Source organism: Cydia fagiglandana, chromosome 6 (assembly GCF_963556715.1).
Source record: "Cydia fagiglandana chromosome 6, ilCydFagi1.1, whole genome shotgun sequence".
NCBI lineage: Eukaryota > Metazoa > Arthropoda > Insecta > Lepidoptera > Tortricidae > Cydia > Cydia fagiglandana.
Window position 1 is genome coordinate 4,809,023 of NC_085937.1, and position 21,295 is coordinate 4,830,317.

The 21,295-nt window shown below is 37.0% G+C and overlaps 1 protein-coding gene across 2 annotated transcripts; it reads left to right on the plus strand.

Moving 5' to 3' along the window:
• The first annotated feature begins 344 nt into the window (after positions 1–344).
• Positions 345–20,888, plus strand: LOC134665055 (annexin B9-like). Of its 2 annotated transcripts, XM_063521845.1 has the most exons (9): positions 345–583; positions 712–1,203; positions 7,051–7,227; positions 12,012–12,216; positions 14,418–14,497; positions 16,271–16,343; positions 16,781–16,954; positions 17,950–18,131; positions 18,972–20,888. In XM_063521845.1, exons 1-9 carry the CDS (start codon positions 566–568, stop codon positions 19,026–19,028), a joined length of 1,458 nt encoding a protein of 485 aa, XP_063377915.1. In that variant the 5' UTR covers positions 345–565; the 3' UTR covers positions 19,029–20,888. The 2 variants fall into 2 exon arrangements, with proteins under 2 accessions (XP_063377915.1, XP_063377916.1); XM_063521846.1 differs by lacking the exon at positions 712–1,203 and having other exon boundaries at positions 348–583.
• The last annotated feature ends 407 nt before the right edge of the window (positions 20,889–21,295 follow it).

Sequence of the window (21,295 nt, forward strand, 5' to 3'; positions counted from 1 at the left end):
TGGGAAGCGTATTGATATAGGGGTATATTCTAACACTATTTTTTTAGTTAATGTTATATACATGAAAAATTAAACAAGGCAAATTTAAAATATTTATTTTATAATAGCGCCAGCTAGTGAAACCCATCTAATATTCTAATAACATAACATAGGCAAATTAGGGTTTAACTTTCATTTGTTTTTCGCCGTTTACTACAATTTATTTTAAATATAAATATGGTGATTTTTGAACGAACCTTCAATATGACGTAATTTTTCTGACAAATACCAAGTAAGTTCTAATGTTATAACAAAACAGATCTTATTCCATTGACAAACAGGCTTTTCTTGCTTGCAGAAGACTACAAGTTGGATGATAACCCAGTCTTGTGAATCACTAGACAAAACGTATAATCTCGTCACACGTCACAAAAGCGGCTTCGGTGAAACCCACGGCACGTACCGAATTACCGGAAAAATCGCGGGAAGTAATTGTGTCGAAATTTCTTAAATAAGCCTCATTCCCTTACGATAGTTCAACAAGTGCTTTTTAGTAGTGCGGATTTAAGTGTTTTTTGTATCCAAAATGAATCCCTACCAGCAAGTAAGTACCTAGTTTTATAAACTTTCTCTTGGCTCTAGTTATTGAAACGAATCTTGTTATGTTTATCACAATGAAGGTCACGTTTAGAAGTGGATTTCGTTATAATTACTTTTTCATTTCATTTCAAGGGCCAAACGGGATATCCTCAGCAGCAGTATATGCATAATATAGGATTTAGCAATGCCGCTCCGCAGTCGTTCGGCAATCCTATGCCTATGCCTGGTATGCCAACCATGGGGTACCCGGCACCACCTTCAGGGTACCCTCAGTCTAACTCTGGATATCCCCAGTCTACTGGGCAACCCGGCTACCCACAATCTAATGCTCAATATCCAACTGCTCAAACCGGATACCCACAACCAGGAGGTTATCCTAGTGCCAATCAGGGATACCCAGGTGCTAACCATGGCCACCAAAATGCCAATCAGGGGTATCCCAGTGCCAATCAAGGGTACCCCAGGGCCCAAGGGTACCCTAGTGCTTACCAAGGCTACACACCAGCCGCCCAAGCACCCCAAGTGCAACAGGGGTACGCTCAAAGCCACTCTCAGCCACAAAGCCACTCTCAGCCACATAGCCAACATGCTTATGGTCAATCAAGCTCTGTACCAACACCAAAGGTATGTTGTTTGTCTTATATTCTTATTGTATCACTCTTTTTCATACTTTCATTAATTTGATGGCTTCTTCTATTTGTGATAAGCAAAACAAGTGCTTTTTATTACTTATTTATTTGCAAGAGCAATGAAAACTGGGTTAACTTTGTCTTATCTTTTATAAATTGCCTTAGAAATAATAATTTTATAATTGAAAACATAAAATATAGTAGGTATTCAAATTGTTTCCATTGCTCTTATCAATTGTTTGTGGTGGAATGTTATCCTGTAATTAATTACACAGATCAATGTATTATTTACTTTTGCTAAATGTAAACATTATTTTTTGGAACAAAATTATTTAATGTGCATTTAAGTTTTACTTCATTCTATCATTGTAACTAACTTTCGCAATATTACACATAAATATTTAATTATACACAATAAGTCTTTATAAAAATACACATTATTTTCTCAAGATTTAACTAATTAATGACTTTTTCTTATCATGTGAAGGGATCATAACTAAATAGTATTAATTAATGACTGCAATTTAATTAAGATGCCACACAAACAATAGCAATTAATATTAACAATAGGCTTCCATTGAGCACTACAAGCTATAACTAGCCACATGTGACTTAAATAACTCTGACTAACATGTACCTACAAGCCAGTGTTGGGCGTAATTAATTACTCGTGTAATTTAATTACTAATTTAATTACATGTAATTGAATTACAATGTAATTGAATTACAAAAAATTTAATTACATGTAATTAAATTTTCTATGTAATTTGCAATTGTAATTACATTAATTAGTAATTAAATTACTCAATTACTCTTCACTTACCTTTTTAATAATATGCAAATATGAACAAATTTACTTGGAGTAATTATAAAGAAAAACTTTTATGAATTCCATTATACGCTGGATAACGTTATAACATACTTTTTATCCCTGGAATCATACCTTTACGGGGTACTATGTGACAAACCACGTTGAATATGGCGGTCGGCGCTTACGTCGCATAGCACCGCATTAGTATTGGGGCGCCGCTAATAATGACGTAAGCGCCGACCTAAGGGGCCTTTCGGGTTGGACTGTAGCAAAGGGGGGGCTGGGACTTTTTCTCTAAAATAAAAAATGGCTGAGTTAGACGCCTCCAAAGATTGATGTTTTTAAAGGGAGCTGGGACTTAGAAAATTTTCATCGCGAGTGGTGTCATTATGACATATATTTTAAATGATTGTAACTTATAGAACACGTCAAAATAAGCTACTTTTACTTGAAAAACTTTTTTCTAAAACTTTATTAAGAACTGTTTTAAAACCCCTGTTTTTTTTCATTTTCTCAGTCCCAGTCCCAGAAACGGCCCCCCTTTGATACAGTCCGCTATTTTCAATTTTAGAAAAAAGTTTTTCAAGTAAAAGTAGCCTATTTTAACGTGTTCTATACGTTACAATCATTTAAAATATATGTCATAATGACACCACTCGCGATGAAAATTTTCCAAGTCCCAGCTCCCTTTAAAAACATCAATCTTTGGAGGCGTCTAACTCAGCTATTTTTTATTTTAGAGAAAAGTTTTTTTAGTAAAAGATGCTTATTTTGACGTGATCTACACATTACAATCATTTAAAAATAGTATCATAATGACACCACCTAATCAGAAAAAAAATCTAAGTCCCAGCCCTCCCTTTGCTACAGTCCAACCAAATCAACCAAAGTCAACATTGACAATGTTGCTTAGTCAAATTTAAAACCATTCAAAATGTTCATCTGATTTTGGAAATAAAGATGATCAAATACTTGCATTCTATAAAAGTAATTGTAATTCAAAAAAGTAATTAAATTAAAAAATTTAATTACAAAATGTAATTAATAATTTAATTACTAATTACATTTTGCAATTGTAATTAGTAATTAAAATTTTAATTACTTTCCACATGTAATGGAAATTATTTGTTGGAATTACATTTTGTAATTGCAATTGTTAATTAGTAATTCAATTACTTTTTGCCCAACACTGCTACAAGCATACAGCACTTATTCCAATGACATATCAGGCAAGGCTTACAGGCAAGTTGAACACACAAGCAACCAGTATAATAGTGATTTCCAGTTACTCATAGTTGTTATAGATGCTCAGGTCACAGTCAAGCTGGTTCACCAACTCTCAGATGGCTATAGGAATACATGGTCAGCTCTATTCAAGAAGTAGTTGACTGCAATTACATTGTTATGCTCACTTCATCTCCACTGTACACTTATCACCGAGTCAGTAATTCAGTCTTAACTGTGGCCCCCGCTACAATGGATGTAGCCGTTTCAAACCCAATAGAAACCTTTTCGTTCAAACTTTAAACAGTTCATAACTTGTTCAAGCAGAGTGATGTGATTGATTGGTTTCGGTAGAGAAAAGTATTAACAGTGAGACTCAGTGCGGATTATTGATATGTCCTCTGTAACATCAAATTCAAGTATGCGTAGTGCCTATAGAGCGACAATTGGCGTACGGCGTGGGTTCAAGTCATTTCGTTATAAGGTACTTGTTCTGTTCTCTTTTGTTCTCTCTTCTAGGTGTTCGGAAAGATAACTGTATCTTTAAAACCGTCTGATATTTGGTTTAAATGGTAAATATTGAAGTAAGTATTTAATGTTTTGAAGCATTATTCTTTCTTTCTTTATTAGTTACTGATTGTGATTCTGCTACATGTTGGTGTAAGATACCCTTACTCGCCTTCCTCGTTTTGTGAAGTCAAAAGGCTTATTAGCTATGTGATAATAGACATAGACCCCCAAAGGCAGTCAACTTTGTTGCCTGTATCTATTATTTCCATTCGGAAATGGATGCTCTCCAAAGCATATTTAGATAAGTATGTTACATTGGTCCTATTGGGACAGCTGATATAAGTAACTTAAAGTTCCTGAATAGTAAATGAGAAGATGATATCAGAATGTCAATTAGTCTCAACTTTTTAATACGTTTATTCATTTAATTCTTCAATACTTATTACAAGAAATGTAAAGATGCATGTAGAGTGCATAAAGATGAGGTGGACTTAAAGCACCATGGCAAGGACCATAAGTCAACAAGAAATTGTCCAACCCAACTTTTTTGGGCAGGTGGGTGCCTGTAGACTTGTAAAAAAAATCTACTCTACAGATCTTATCGCAAAAGGTTCAAGTACAAACAAGATTATCAGACAATAATAACAACATAAATCTTGATCCTATTATGGTACTTATCTATCTATCAGTCACTTAATATTATCTGGGGCATTTCTAGTACAAACACTGGAGATTGTTCAAAACACTTGCAGAAAGCAAACGCTACTATCAACCAGCACAAGTCTAACCCTTGATTACTTATATATGTTATGAATCAAGGGGTCCGATTATACATGGATTAGTCGATAAATGTTTCGTATATTAATAGGCTGGTCGTCACTAAGACGCCTATTCGTCACGCTATATTATGCAATTTTCTCAGCTGGTCTGCTGCATCGTTGAAAGATATATGGAGTTCTAAAGTATTTAACACGTTCCCCGTCCGGGAAGCTTTTTGTTCCGTGCTTCCACTATGGGTTCATAAGTGATTCACAACTTCAAAGTGAAAGCACACTTGGACGTGTGACTTTGTCATACTCGTATCATTTTGTATGTGGACAGTGAACGTTTAAAAATGGAACAGTAATCACAAATATAACCATTAGTTACAGCGATTGCAATTCATCTTTAGATAACGCTAAGTGTAGGTACCAACCACACAACTTGGTAGTATTGGTATATGTACCTATACCTAATACATTCGTCAATGATCGGTTAAGGGACCTGTTGTTTACTTACCCAGTTAGTAATTACTGTAGTTAGGTATATTTATTTTTTAATTCATATAATTTTTAAAATATATGACCAAACCACTCCAGACTGAATTCTAATGGTTGTCTACATGAATGAAATGATAAAAATACGAAAGAATACAAACTCATCTATCTCGGTTAGCACAGTACAGTCGCCATCAGATATATCTGAGCGGCCAAGGTGTTCACAATATCTGAACAAGCACTCTAACGCCTTGACAATAGAGGCGTGCTCAGATATATGTGAGCACCTCGGCCGCTTCGATATAGCTGATGGCGACTGTACCTAACAGCCGTTATTCTTCCCCTAAATATACTTTTCACTTTTCTTGCCAAATAAGAGATTTTCCAGTTGATTCAACCAAACCAAAAATAAAAGCTATCACAAACAATTGGCGGTAGGAGTTGGTGGTGTATGACTAATGGGATTTCATTTCTTACTAGTCTGCCCTAGTTGACTCGATCTGGTTAGTGGTAACTGCGCAGCTTAAGGGAATTACCCACTGATCTGAAGGCTTAGCACAGTAGCGCCCTTTTTCCCTTTCTAATTAGTACAGTTAGAAAAAAAACTGGGCAAGTGCGAGTCGGACTCGCGCACGAAGGGTTCCGTTCCATAATAAAAAAAAAAAAACAAAAAAAAGCAAAAAAAAAAACGGTCACCCATCCAAGTACTGACCATCCCGACGTTGCTTAACTTTGGTCAAAAATCACGTTTGTTGTATGGGAGCCCCATTTAAATCTTTATTTTATTCTGTTTTTAGTATTTGTTGTTACAGCGGCAACAGAAATACATCATCTGTGAAAATTTCAACTGTCTAGCTATCACGGTTCGTGAGATACAGCCTGGTGACAGACGGACGGACGGACGGACGGACAGCGAAGTCTTAGTAATAGGGTCCCGTTTTACCCTTTGGGTACGGAACCCTAAAAAGACGGGTAGTCTATCTCACGGGCGAGATACTGTCGCGGCGCTGCTGTGCTAAGCATGCTGAATCTGTAATTAACTTGTCTTTCCATTTTCTTCCTATGATTTAATTTAACATTAGAAGATAGTTTCTGTCATTTCCTGTTGAGGACATGATGATAGAATTCCTTAGCATTATAATACCCTGTCTAAGGAATTCATCGGCTAGTTTATTGATAACATAATGTGTATATATAATATTTCTAAGCCTAAGCGCACTAATCCTACACCAGGGGTCGGCAATTTTTTTAGAAGACTCGCAGTAAAAATAGCCCGTTTATGGAACCGTGGAATGGCTTTAGAACTATTGAGTGTTACTTGTTTAGGTGATTTTAAAAGCCGTAGTTGTACCTCCAAAGACTCGCATGTGGCTCGCGAGCCGCAGTCTACCGACCCCTGTCCCCCTCTAAATCAAAGATCATAAAATCAGTCCCCATTATTCCTCCCTAGTACCTAAACTAGGCCTAAGGATCTGTTTACACTGCACAGGTTTGAGTTTGACCTTCACCTTGGCGGTCGGCACCAAACAACAAAGGCCTAGTAACTCTGACCCTGGATACTATGTTGTTTAAATTAATACCTTAAATATAAGGCCGTAAGGAAGAAGTTTGCCTTACTGGGAGTTTTGTTTGGAGATCATTTATCTATGTGGCAATAAATGAGTCATTGGCTCATACGAGCAGAATAATGCCTCTATCTATGCCCAGTTGCCCACATGGAGCAGATATATTTTTTTTTAAGTAAAATAAAAGTGTATGCCAACGTGTTATAACGTGATATTAATAACTTGATCATTTAAGTTGAGGTTCCATTTTAATAATGTTGATGCCAGAGTTTAAAATAAATTACGCATAGGCCAGAGAGACTTATCCAGCACACTATTCAAGTATTCATCCCATATTTCTAATTCATCTTTATCACAAACTAATTATAACAAAACTACAATTTTTACATTTTTTATTGTAATTTTCTTAGAATATAAATTACCAATGATTCTAACACAATCGTGCATCAGAACCTAAAATTCTTGTATTATTTCAGTCAAAACCCACGGTGGTCCCGGTGAACCCCTTCGACCCCCGCGAGGATGCGGCCGTCCTCCGCAAGGCCATGAAAGGCTTTGGAACGGACGAGAAGGCCATCATCCAGGTGCTCACGCGCCGGAGCAACGAGCAGCGGCTGCGCATTGCGTTTGAGTTCAAGACGCTGTACGGAAAGGTAAGGGCAGTCACTACAATCCCACTGTTAGGAGATATTATGTAATCAGGCGGCCTAGCCAAGGTGACGATCGCTTGCGCTTCATCATCGAATCGCTTTGTGTCTCCTACCACTCTTCCATATAAGTGTGACAGTGACAGTTGCGTTTCGTTCGCTGTGTAGCGCAAGCGATTGACATGTTGTCTACGGAGCCAGCTGGGTTCCCTCGCGCGCAGGACTACAAGCCGAAAAAAAAAACGCCATTCAGTAGTTCTAGCAGTAATAGTGCATCGCTGAAGTCAGCATGATCTCAAGAAGTACAGAATGCTCCCGGTAGCGTATTTCTAATATTGGCACTTATGTCGAGAACCGAGATTTCCCGGTTCCGGTACTGTTTTTAGATAAAAAGTCATGATCCATTGATACGACGACCATGACATCAGAAATAGAGATGGTGTTTTGCTATCATTAATCGTGGTTATTTTCTGTTTCGTGCTCTTTGACGAAGAATAATTGCGACCTTCGTTAACTAAGAATAGTCGTTGATATTGGCTGTTCGCACGTGGTTAAGATAAGATAAAGATAAAGATAAAAAATAGTTTATTCAAGTAGGCATATTACAATGCGCTTATGAACGTCAAATAAACCTTTACCGGCTCCAACCGTACACCTCTGCCCCGAGAAGATTTAAATCCCCCCTCAATTGGAGGAGGGTATCCCAATATGGGACCGGCAACAAACTCGGCGGGACACATCTTTTCAAAACATTATTACATCTTATAATTAACATGCATTACGAGTAATTAATACAATTTAAATTACTATAGAATTCATGCAATTATACTCAGTGAGTACATAACTTTATAGAATTTGATATAAAAAATAAACATATATGCACATGAAATCACAAATACGTAGCTCTTTCAGAAAACAAATCAAATCTTACAAAAGGAAAAGAAAATAAAATCAATAAAAGAAATGAGAATACATATTATATGAATCTAACTGATTGTTATGAGATGCTTTCATACAATTTGATGTGCTTTCTTACCTGAGCTGAGTCACCTTTAACTCTACACATAATACAATGTTTTTAATTGCTACTTGTCGTTATTACAGTTTCTGGTTTGGACCATGCATGTTTGTCTGTCAAGTAGTCCTCGACTCTGTAATAAGCCTTCAACATCAATGACTTTTTTAAGTAATTCTTAAGAGCTGGAAAGGGTAATCTTAAAGCATCCTCAGGTAACTTGTTATAAAAATGAATGCATTGCCCAACGAATGACTTCTGTACTTTACGAACACGAAACTTTCTGATAGCAAGCTTATTTTTATTTCTAGTATTATAGTTATGGACATCAGAATTCTTAGTGAAGGAGTCTAGATTCTTAACAACATAAATAATACTATCATATATGTATTGGGAAGCTACAGTTAAAATATTAATTTCTTTAAAAAGTTCTCTTAATGATTCACGCACCCTTAAATTATATATAGAACGAATGGCTCTCTTTTGTAAGACAAATATAGTCTGTATGTCAGCTGCTTTGCCCCAAACCAGAATACCATATGACATTACACTATGAAAATAACTATAATAAACAAGGCGAGCTGTCTCAACATTAGTCAATTGTCTAATTCTCCTCACAGCGTAAGCGGCCGAACTTAATTTGTTTGCTAGTGTTCTTATATGAGGACTCCATTGTAGATTTTTGTCCAATGTTAAACCAAGAAACAGTGCTTTATCTACCATCTCTAAGCATTCATTATTCAAAAGTATCTTAGTATCGACTGGTTTAACATTCGGCAAAGAAAATCGAATGCATTTAGTTTACTTAGCATTAAGAAGCAAATTGTTCATAGTAAACCAGTTTAGTACATTAACGAGTGTGCTGTTAATTACACTGTAATCGGTAGATTTACGATCAACCTTAAAAAGTAATGATGTGTCATCAGCAAAAAGAACAATTTCACAAAGATTTTCTACTACACATGGCAAATCATTTATATAAACCAAAAACAGGAATGGACCCAAAATAGAACCTTGTGGCACTCCTAATTGGACTACAGTACCGCTAGACCGGGTTTTGTTTACAACAACTGTTTGTGTTCTGTTGCTAAGGTAAGAAGACATAAAGTTTAGGGCATTTACTGACAGACCATAGTGTTCTAATTTCAAAATGAGCGTTCCATGATCCACACAATCAAATGCTTTAGAAAGATCACAAAATATGCCAATTGCATCACAAGAATTTTCCCAAATATCATAAATATGTTTAATAAGTACCGAAGCAGCATCGGTTGGTTTGTTGATAACAACAAAGGAGAGAGAGTTTCTTTCCTATAAGTATGTAGCTTTCACTTAAAATATTCGTCAAGTCTGTCACTCGTTAGTTGTAGGTACGAATAAGGTCCCTTGGTACTGCATTTAGATAATTTCAAATAGACATTGTTTATTTTATGTATAACACTCTTATCATTATCACTAAATACCGCGGTTTATTACTCAGGTCATTGACATACGCCCACACTTTAGCAGTTATTTCATAGGTGCGGCAAGGATTCATGATAATAATTGAAAAAATGTCGGAGTTTTTTTATGTTTGTGTTCTTTTGTCGGCTTGACGGAAGGAACATCACATTTTAAATTTGTTGATTGCGTCATACTCCGAGATGATATACAAACCGGAAATGTGGGTGTGTGTTTGACCCAAATGGGCGTAAAGCCGAATTTCACATTGATGCCCTTCGCCAATTCTTTAAAAGCTTAAAAATTTGATCAGTATAATTTTTTAATTATGTATGACCTTGGTCACTCCTTTACGTTATGCACATACAAGTTAAGTTTTAATTACCAATGCCAATTATCCTAATTGAATTAAATAGTCCAACAACATACTCGTAACGTTTCATCGATCCCAGGGTTCCATTTTAGTTTCACTTTCATGGGAGACACGCACAATAGTATTACCCAGAAAACATTCGAATAGTTTGGCGTGCGTCCAAAAACTTTCGCTTCATAATGCATGAGACTGATGAATCAATACCGAACTCTACTCGAGGAAAAGTTATAAGTAACTACTATTGGTTATTATGTACTTATAGTGATTTACCTAACCACTTTTTCCCACTTGGTGGCGATTTTAAATTGCTATGTCGGTTCAATGACAGAAAAGGACGCCAGTTTATACTTTCTGAGAACATTAATTGTTTGTTACAGCTTCTTATATTATTAAATACGTATATGGCAGGGGTCGCCAACCTGTTCGTTTTAAGATTTTGTTAGGAAAAGATAACCCCATCATATTGAACTACTGGACTAACAATTCATGTATTAGATATTTGCAGACACTGTTTGATTAGGGCTCGTTTTCAGTCAGTGTATCTAAATAACGATCACTGTGCTGATATCTAAGAAGCGAAATGTATAAACCTTTACAAATCAATTCGTTCTTGGGCTACAATAACGGAGATAGAAATAAGTTTCAAAGTATAATTATTAACGTAAGTATTAGCTACTTTAACGTTTATAATACAGTATTTTTACGTTTATGTATGTAGACTTGCTTGTTATTTACGCAATATCAGCGTCAGCGTTCCGTATATTATTGGAAAATTACTATAATTTGTATGTAACGAGGTGTAAATCAGGACGATATGATAAACATTGTATTGGCATGAGACGTTACTTTGAATTAAATAAATTGAATTACAGATGAAAGGTATCATTTATAAGGCCCCTTCAATTGGAGGCAACCTTGACTGCTGTGATTTGGCACATATTCATGGGATTAGCACTAAATAACACTCATAAAAATGATGAATTTGTGCAATCATTAAATCGTATTATTGTGTTCTGGTTGGGTCAGGATCCATGACGCACTAGAAGCAATAATTCAAATGTTCTAACTTCCTGTGTGAAGTTTAAACGTATGCGCAGCGGGCGCTGAAGTGAGCGATAACTGATAACCAAACATGTCGACTTATCTCGCCCACTGCATTTTTGCGGTTGTATATATATAAATATAGGTACCTACTCAAAGCTAAAATGGATGTGTACAGTGCTCTGAATGCACTAAATAAATCAAGTAGACAATACCTACCATCACCGACATTGCCGTTGTCGCCGGAAAAAACCTAAAAACTGTATGTATTGCACATTTACATATTGGCCAAATTGCATTCGATTTTTTCAGTCCATTTAAAATCCAAGCACACTTTAAAAACCTCGTCGATATTTTTCCTACAAGTAAGACAAATTAAGATGAAATAAAGGCAGATTTGTGTCTTTGTCGAGCACAAAAGCTGTTTTGCAATGCATAGTGACTATTCGGAAACCTACTGCTCTCTGATTTCCATCGCTTCCTGTTCTATTACTAGTATAGTTTTAACATGGCAACAATTTGGTACAAGCTATTCAACGGGTAGACTTATATCGTCCGGGATATGAAGCGTGATTACCTTTTGTATTGTTTTCGTGCTCCCGATATTTCGACGCAGTCTACAAAACCTGACACCCACCCGCTATCATTAGTTACCCGAGAACAAGATGCATGTAACTGCGTCGAAATATCGCGAGCTCGAAAATAATACAAAAAGGTAATCACGGTTCATATCCCTGTCGATATAAGTCTAGTGAAACTAACCGTGCATCAATCAAAACTGTTATCAAACTGTCTATCATTGTCTTGAGCTTCTTGGAGAGCGCTGGTGATAAGTGTCCACATTCGTCACGTCCCTCAGCCATGAGGATACGACAAAGAAGAATATCATTGTCTTATGATTTATGTCTATCATCTTTCCAGGACCTAATCTCAGACCTGAAGAGCGAAACAAGCGGCAAGTTCGAAGATATCCTGGTGGCGTTGATGACGCCACTGCCCCAGTTCTACGCCAAGGAGCTCCATGACGCCGTGGCCGGCATCGGCACGGACGAGGACGTGCTCATCGAGGTCATGTGCACCATGTCCAACCATGAGATCCAGGTCATCAAGCAGGCTTACAATGCCAGTGAGTATATAACTTTCTCGTGGCAATATTCACATACCTCTTCTGATAATAAGCTTCCTAGCTTCCTACAATAAGCGAGTCCAAGTCGAAATTAGGAACAGGTAAAATAAAAAACCGGCCAAGTGCGAGTCGGACTCGCGCACGAATGGTTCCGTGTACAGTTGACTGTACACGTGATTATTGTTATAATCACATGACTACATGCAAAATTTTGCACAATATATTTATGGAATTATCAATCCTTATTTCCTGCTGCGTTACAGTAGGTCCGATTAGGTTCAAATATAATTGCAAAACACCATGTTCCTCGCGCTTATCAATGTTGCAATTATTCCCTAGTAACTGCATATTTTAGTAAACCTATACTTAAAACAAGCATCAAGGTTAGGATACAGTTGTAGCACAACATAGCGTTATAAATACGAGTATAGTCAGCAAGAAACAGTAACGCGCACAGAATGCTAAATAACTGCACACCATTACGAGTATACTTATTATAAGAGTGGTTAATACAAGGAATAAATAGTTATTCCACAGTAATACATTTCACGTCTTTTCCTGTTCTCAAACTTTGAGGATACTAAATTGTAATTTTCGGCACTGGAGTGAAGCTGAATGTTCATAATATAACGTTTCTAATTGTTTACGCCTTACTTACTACAAAATTTCTCTTTTTTTGCGCTAGTTCTATTCCCAGTCAGAGTTCGATTCAGTGACGTCGTCATGGAAATGCGTGTGTATGTAGGCATGTGATCTATCTAGAATTGCAGATGATTGGCTAGAGTATCATCATCATTTTCCTTTACGTCTATTATTGACGATTTAGACATTAGTCATGCATAGATCATTTTGGATGACTGAAAGTCGATGCGAGATCGGTCAGAGAATAAAACTTAACGGTCTTCTGAGGGTCTAGCCAAGATAACAATTGTACATCGACAAAAGCCAAGCGAAAAGAGAAAATTTATGGAGATGACAGATGGAACGAAAAGTCTCGTGACTATTCCATACATTATTTAAATTTCTATTGGCGTTTTATATCTTAAATGTCATCTTTGCTAGGCCTATTCTTCTGTAGCACTGGCACAGTTTAAACTTCATCTTTTGCTGCTGCATCTTTTGATTATTAAAATTGTGTGAAACTCTAGCTTGTCCTCTGACCGGTGCTCCTTAATGAATTGCTTCCGACCGCAACAGAAATAAGACGCATGATATGTGAACCGTGCTTATTTTGTCATGTTATCTGCCATCTTGCGGAACGGTGTAGTCTTAACCCTGCTAAGGGATATTTCCCACATACTTCAACGTGTTCTATTTTCAAGGAGTAAGACTGACATTCGGTAATCATTTTTGAAATGTTAGCCTGGTAAAGGGTTAATTACAGATCATGGGCAGCATTACCCCATTTAGATATGGCTGGGTTACCGCAGTTACCTAATATTGATAAGTGTAACACGGTGAGCTGATGTGAGGTACCATTATACTAGACATTCAAAATGACACAAAGTACCTATAATTTTCATTATTAAAACGTTTATATGCATTATCAACATATTGCACGCGAAAATTAATAATCATGCATTTTTAAAATACTCGTGGATTAGTTAAAAATGTTATTTATTTTTGATAATTACTGAAATAAGGTAAATATTATTTTAATTCTCGGACGCTTTTAAACTTTTCCCGTTATCTTACGTAGTGGTTTGCATTATACTTGCGGTAACCTTACTCACGAGTTATTTTTAACTTTTAATTATTTATCGAAACCAGTTATTGACAAGCATCGAACAGCTTTCAATTTTTTTCTGCAGTAAAATGGAAAAAAATATACTCTGTATCTTTAAGTATTTAAATAAACGTAAACAAAGTCTACCCTCAAATGGCTCCTTATCACATGGCTCATTATGACATGATCAAAGGTAATGTAGGTTTATGTCCAGTCGTTCAGTGGCTGATCCAGGCGGTTTTGTATTTGGTTGGTTGGTCTACCCGAAACTTAAACTACCCGAAAATTTAAAAAAATGTTTGTTTACTTTTATTTAAATACCTAAAGATACGGGCATAGATGATGATTGAAAACACTCAAAAGTTGTCGATGGTACCGGTAGATCTGAATCTAGACGACTAATTATGTAATAGACTTGTTGATTAGGTACACTCGTTTCATGGCCAAGCACCTCAAGTAATGTTGTTTTTTACAGTGTACGGAACTCTATTGGAGGACGACCTACGCGGAGACACGTCTGGAAACTTCAAGAGGCTAATGACCTCACTGAGCATGGTAAGAATAACGTAAACTACACTTAGTAGCGATGAAAACGAGTAATTTTGTTTTTATTTTGTATGTAAAACAAAACTGTACTGTACTCGTTTCGATAACTTTTTGGTGTTAGCGATGTTTATGTGCTTAGTAACACTGACTAATATTGTTTTAAATTAAAGTCCCCAATGTTTGGGGTACCTAACCAATTACTCGAAAATGTTATTACAAGTACTTCCACATTATTATACGGTAAATATGTAGGTACATATTTAAATTTTTAATGCTTTCTTCAATTAAAGTTAGAATAACATTTATTATAATTTATAAAGTACACACAAATTAATTAGAAAACTTATCTTCTTGCAGCCAAGATTCATTGTTGTATAAGATGTGTAACTGTAAAGTCTAAAAAAAATCTTGGCCCGAGTTTACAGCTGAAAAAACGGTGTTGTACGGCGTTATCACCTTTTTACCGCATAGTATGTTTGTAACACTTTTTAAAATTATGAATTATTCCAATTCTTATAATATTCGAAATGTGTAAGCGTAATCAATTAATTTATGCTTTGCATAACACGTTTGCGTCATTTGCGTCCATAGACTAGGAATCCTCTAGACCGAGTTTACAGCAATTATTTCATGCAACCGATGATGCCAAAAATGCGGGTGTGCGCGGGACGAGGTTAGCGAAGTCCCGTGCCGTGATTGGTCCGTTCAAAGACGCGGACGTCACACAAAGAAACTTTCGAATCGAACATGGAGTAAAATTACCGTATGCGTGGCAGAGGGGGTAGCGCGACTATGCTCAGTCTGGAGGATGTTTTGTCTGTGTTTGCGTCACAGCGTTGGTAGTGTAAATAAAAAAAGAACAAGTAAAACGTCAATGCCAAACACGATGATTAAGATCGGAATCACCTCGTGACGCATTATGACTCGCTGACTGTCGAGCCGGTGACGAAGTTGCTCCCGTTTAGGTCGGATGACGATAATGATGTTGTTAAATATTTATTTTTTTATATGTGAGTCATCGTCATCGTAAATTGATACTGAAACCGAAAAGGTCAATCAATGAATAGGAGCATTCCATGATTTTGTCTACCGTTTGTCCCGTACAAACGCGAATTTTCTGAAGATCTGCAGGTATAACAGTTTCTTTTTCTGTGACAAATGTTCAAAAATATGCACAGAAAAATAATCGTCTGCTTTAAATGCCGAAAAAAAGTCGCAACACAGGAAATAAAATGCGTTTGTACGGGACAGCCCGTGGAATGCTCCAATAAAGGGGCCCACTGATTTGACTGATTAACAGTCCACCGGACGGTATCGGCCTGTCAGTTAGAATAAAATTTTGACAGTTCCGAACAACTGACAGGCCGATATCGTCCGGCGGACTGTCAATCAGTGGGCCCCTTAAAAACGTATTCTTGGCGGTACTACGAAGATACTTCTGTTAGTTAAAATTTGACTTTTTTGAAAAAAATATTTCGAATAACTTATGGTTGGTAGGTCTTATATCTGAGGAGTGTATTTTTGAAAGGGATTACTCTGACAACCATACAAAAATAACCCCTTTTCAAAAATACACTCCTCATCAGAATATTCTGTACGTACGACTAATGTAAAACGTCGCGTTACTCGCGTTACGTATTTTGACCACGATCACCGACGGTGAAGTTCCCTTTACTATTTATTATATTTTTAGTTTATTAACTTGTAGATTTAAGGCTTTTTAGCTAAGCTAAGTATGGTTAGAAATATAATATAAAATATGCCTATACATTATGTTTGCAGGGCAACAGGTCTGAGGAGTTCCACGTGAACCAAGATAGAGCGAGAGAGGATGCCAGGAGCTTGCTACAAGCCGGTATGTTTGTTCTCTTCTAATGCCGAACCTAGTTTTGCCAAGATGTTCATGATTTAATTGACTTTAACTTGCTTTTTTTTTATATATATTTTTTATTATCTAATATTTGATTAACTTGTACTCCTACTAACATAACATGATGGTGAAACCACTTTTATCTTATAAAATACTCGTACCGTCTCTATGCTACGTGCTCCTTACGAAATTTCAGTGTATGTTTTCTTCTATCACAGTTTTAAAATTAATCATATTAACTTAAGGCCTTTACGGCTCATTTAGACGGCGCGAGAACTCGCATGCGAATTTCATTACATTGCGCTATTTGATTGGTCTGCTGAATTGGATGTAACTAATAATAGTCCTCAATGTAACTAAAATCGCATACGAGCTGGCGCGCCGTCTAAATCAACCCTTACACGCAATATCTGATTTTACAGGCGAGCTGCGACTCGGCACCGACGAATCGGTGTTCAACGCCGTCCTCTGTTCGCGTTCGTTCACACAGCTGGCCGCCATCTTCCAAGAGTACCAGTTCCTCACCGGACACGACATCGACGACGCCATCAAGGCTGAGTTCTCGGGCGATATGGAGAAGGCTCTCCGTGCCATCGGTAAATTCAACTAATAATCTTCTATTAGCCGATTTACATTCGCGTGCGAGCCACGAGCCGAGCCGCGAGCTGAGCCACGAGACGCGAATGTAAATCTAGTATACTGGTTGGGTCGTTTACATAGTTGGTAGCCATCTTCCAAGAGTACCAGTTTCTCACCGGCCACGACATCGACGACGCCATCAAGGCTGAGTTCTCGGGCGATATGGAGAAGGCTCTCCGTGCCATCGGTAAGTGCAACTAATACTCTTCTATTAGCCGATTTACATTCGCGTGTGAGCCACGAGCTGGGCCGCGAGCCGAGCCACGAGACGCGATTGTAAATCTAGTATATTGGTTGGGTCGTTTACATAGTTGGTAGCCATCTTCCAAGAGTACCAGTTTCTCACCGGCCACGACATCGACGACGCCATCAAGGCTGAGTTCTCGGGCGATATGGAGAAGGCTCTCCGTGCCATCGGTAAGTGCAACTAATACTCTTCTATTAGCCGATTTACATTCGCGTGCGAGCCACGAGCTGGGCCGCGAGCCGAGCCACGAGACGCGATTGTAAATCTAGTATATTGGTTAGGTCGTTTACATAGTTGGTAGCCATCTTCCAAGAGTACCAGTTCCTCACCGGCCACGGCATCGACGACGCCATCAAGGCTGAGTTCTCAGGCGATATGGGGAAGGTTCTTCGTGCCATCAGTAAGTGTAACTAATACTTTTATTTGCGCAGTTGACTGCCATTTTCCAGTACCAGTTCCTCACTGGCCATGATATCAACGACGACATCAAGGCTGAGTTCTCGGGCGATATGGAGAAGGCTTTTCGCGCCATTGGTAAGTGTAACACTCTACTTCTATGCTCACGGAACATTTCCACACCAATTTCCAGTAGGTACCAGTTCCTCACCGACCACGACATCGATCAAGGTAGAGCAAAATATTATGAAGATTGTTTGATATGTCTTGCTTTGAATGTGAAACTAATCTTCCTATTTCTGTTTGCAGTGAAAGTGGTCCGCAACAAGCCGCTGTTCTTCGCGGAGCGGCTGCACAAGTCGATGAAGGGCATGGGCACCAACGACCGCCAGCTCATCCGCATCATGGTGACGCGCTGCGAGATAGACCTGGGCGACATCTCCGACATGTTCCAGGCCAAGTACGGCGAGACGCTGCAGAGCTGGATCGAGGTAAGATGAGGAGAAGACTTCTCTTAGAGAAGTCAGCGTTAGGGTGGAATCACATCTGTCAGCATCGAGCCGCATTTTATTATATATGAGAAATTGCTCGTTAGTATGAAGATGCGTACGCATCGGAAAGCTGAAAGCATGTGTACGCGTCTTCATACTAACGAGCAATTTGATTCCACCCTTACAGAAATTCACAAATCTTAGGGCTGATTTCGACGATGCATGGATACCATTGCGGGTTTTGATCGGTCGGTTGAATTGGGCGTAACCAACAGTTAGCAATGTAACTAAAATCGCATGCGAGTTCGCGTGCCGTGTAATTCAGTCCTTACGGTCATTTGCACCTCCAAAGTCACCTTCAAAGCGATCACTAAATGGGGTTGGCAACTGGCAAAGGTTTTATAGATGGCGCCAGACTACGCGTCAAAATTCTCTAATAGCTTATGAAAAAGATAAAATGTCTATATGTGGAACAATTAGACTGAGACAGATACTACAGAACGCGAACTGTAAGAAAAACTGTATAAAGAATTCCAAAGCGGCAGATAATTTTGTAGCGTTGTTATATCCGCTACTTTTGATACTGCTACCACCTTTGATCCACACCTCACAATCACGCGCATTTACAAGCCGAATGCATGTGTTTGAAAATAATCTCGTAATTAGTATAGCTAAACATGTCAGCAGAATCTGTTGACAGTAGATGTGTTGAAAGGCTTTGCATCGTCTATTCAATCTGTCTTCAGCCGTATATCCAATAGTTGTGGGTTAAAAAATGCTTTCACGCAGTTGGAGCCATCATTAATCATATAATTTAAACTATCTATAATTTATTTTCAGGGCGATTGCTCCGGGCACTACAAGAAAACTCTCCTGGGCCTGCTCGGCTTGTATTAATCTCTAACGAATCTACTTATTAAGCATCATTTTTTTAAATAATAACATCTGTACGTTGTATTACCTTTAAGTACTTCTAGCGTCCATGGAAGCCTCATTGATTTATTAATCGTCAAAAATTTGCTGTATTACTAGAATCTCAATGATTAGTACATATTAGAATGATTTTATATTGTTTACCTTAAAATTTCATCTCGAGTGTCATACGTAGTATATATTTATATCTGTGTTGTCAAACGATTGAATTTGGATGGTACTCTTATCTGCTTTTGCAGGTCATTAAATATTAATTATGGTTGTTGTATTTTATATTATAATTATATACAATTTGAAAATGTTACAAACCTTAGTTTGACACTATAATTCTATTATATGGCTCTTTTATAAAACAATGAAGTTAACGAGATATTACTATTAATTTTAAACATTTTTGAATTTTTGAATATATATTTTGACATAAAAGAATAAACTTTATCGCGTTGCCTCCATTTATGTGCCTTCGTATTGCCTATATATAATATATAATATTTCGAAAGTTCTATATATATTTACTACTTTGGCTATGACTGGAGTATAAAAAAGGCTCATGAGTATAACTCGGTTTACAATAAAGCTGAGCAAAGATAAAACACAAAATAATCTGTTTAGAAATGTAGTATATTTAGTTCTATGCAAAATATTATCTTGAAAGACTATTTCTAATGTCTTTTATTTTAGGAAATGTTAATATGCATTGCATATATAATAAACATATAAAAGTACAGCTTATCTCTTAAGGGATCTATTCCAGGCTCCATTTTCTTCAACCTTCGAGAAAATGAGGAATATGTTATAAAATAAGCTATAGATTAGTGATATCACCGTGATTGCCAAACATCTGTCCACCAAAATATAGGCGCCTTTCTATTCTGTTATTATCTTAAATTTTGATAATGAACCCTTCAGTTTATGTCATTATTTATAAGATTATTTCTTTGAATAAAGTCTTATTGATTGCCCTTCCTTAAATTGGATATTGGAACATTAAACAGAATCTTAACGTTATAAGTAAGTCATAACTCGAATAAGTTTTAGCCACTGATTTCTTGTTATAAATTGCCAAACGAAAATTACTAAATTTATTATTAACAAACGCCAATTCCTGTCAATTGTTCTGTCAATCATAAATTCTCATTAATTGATGTCACATAATATTTCTTTCATATTGTCAAGCATTTTTACTACAGATATCCTGAATACAAGCGATGTGCGTTTGGTTAGACATTAAACCGTTTCACCACTCACGATTAAGATTATTACATGTATTTGTGTTTGACTACATTAAGCATATTTGCTATGGATATACATACACGATGGATTGGTTGTAAATATACTACTACAACACACAAACAATAAGTCATAATCATGTAGGGTTAAGGAGGGAACAGTGATTCGGAAAAAAAAACAGACGTGTACAGTGGCTCACTCAACCTAATTCCAATATGAGAGAGGCTATTTATAACAGAAACATTCAGTAATCGAACTAATTCAAATGGAGCTACGGTGTATAGCGATATTTGGGCGACTGAGCCACTGTTTGCGTTGATCCACTGATCCAACATACTTTTAGAAGCACAAATCCATGTCTCTTGTATTCAGATATCGTACTTTTCAGAGCCCACCTCTATGCTAAGAGCACGCCTTTATAGACATAAGTACAGTAAGTTTATACTATATACTGCTTCAATGTGACTGTGGCTTAAATATAAAATAGTACATGTGGCCAACATTTCTCAAATATTATTGTTATAAAATGTTATGTAAAGTATACACTTAAATTAGTCATATGCCTATTTAATAAATGGTCTAATGAGAACATTATTATTCGTTTTATTGACCGAGCAAAAGTGAAGGTCTCCGTTTTAACATGGGTAAAATGCTTGTGTGTCTGAGTGTTCTCTACAAGCCGTATTTCTCGATAGATTCTCGTAAAATTTTGTGAGCAGGTTCGATAGTTACATTGATTTTTTTAGTAAATGTTAAAAATGGCGGAAATTGGCACCAATGATTTCAGAGTCGTTAGGGTATTGGGCGTTTAAAACTATCGTGAGTCCGCTGTGAAGTAGATATTTCTTATTATTTTAATAAATCTTAACGGGACTTTTGGAGCTAATCTTTCCGAAAATATATTTCCTTTCAAAAAGATCGCATTACAAGACTGTTCGTTGTGAAACCTATCCAACGATATCACACATTAGAATTAAAGTGAATAACAAGTACCCCCACTA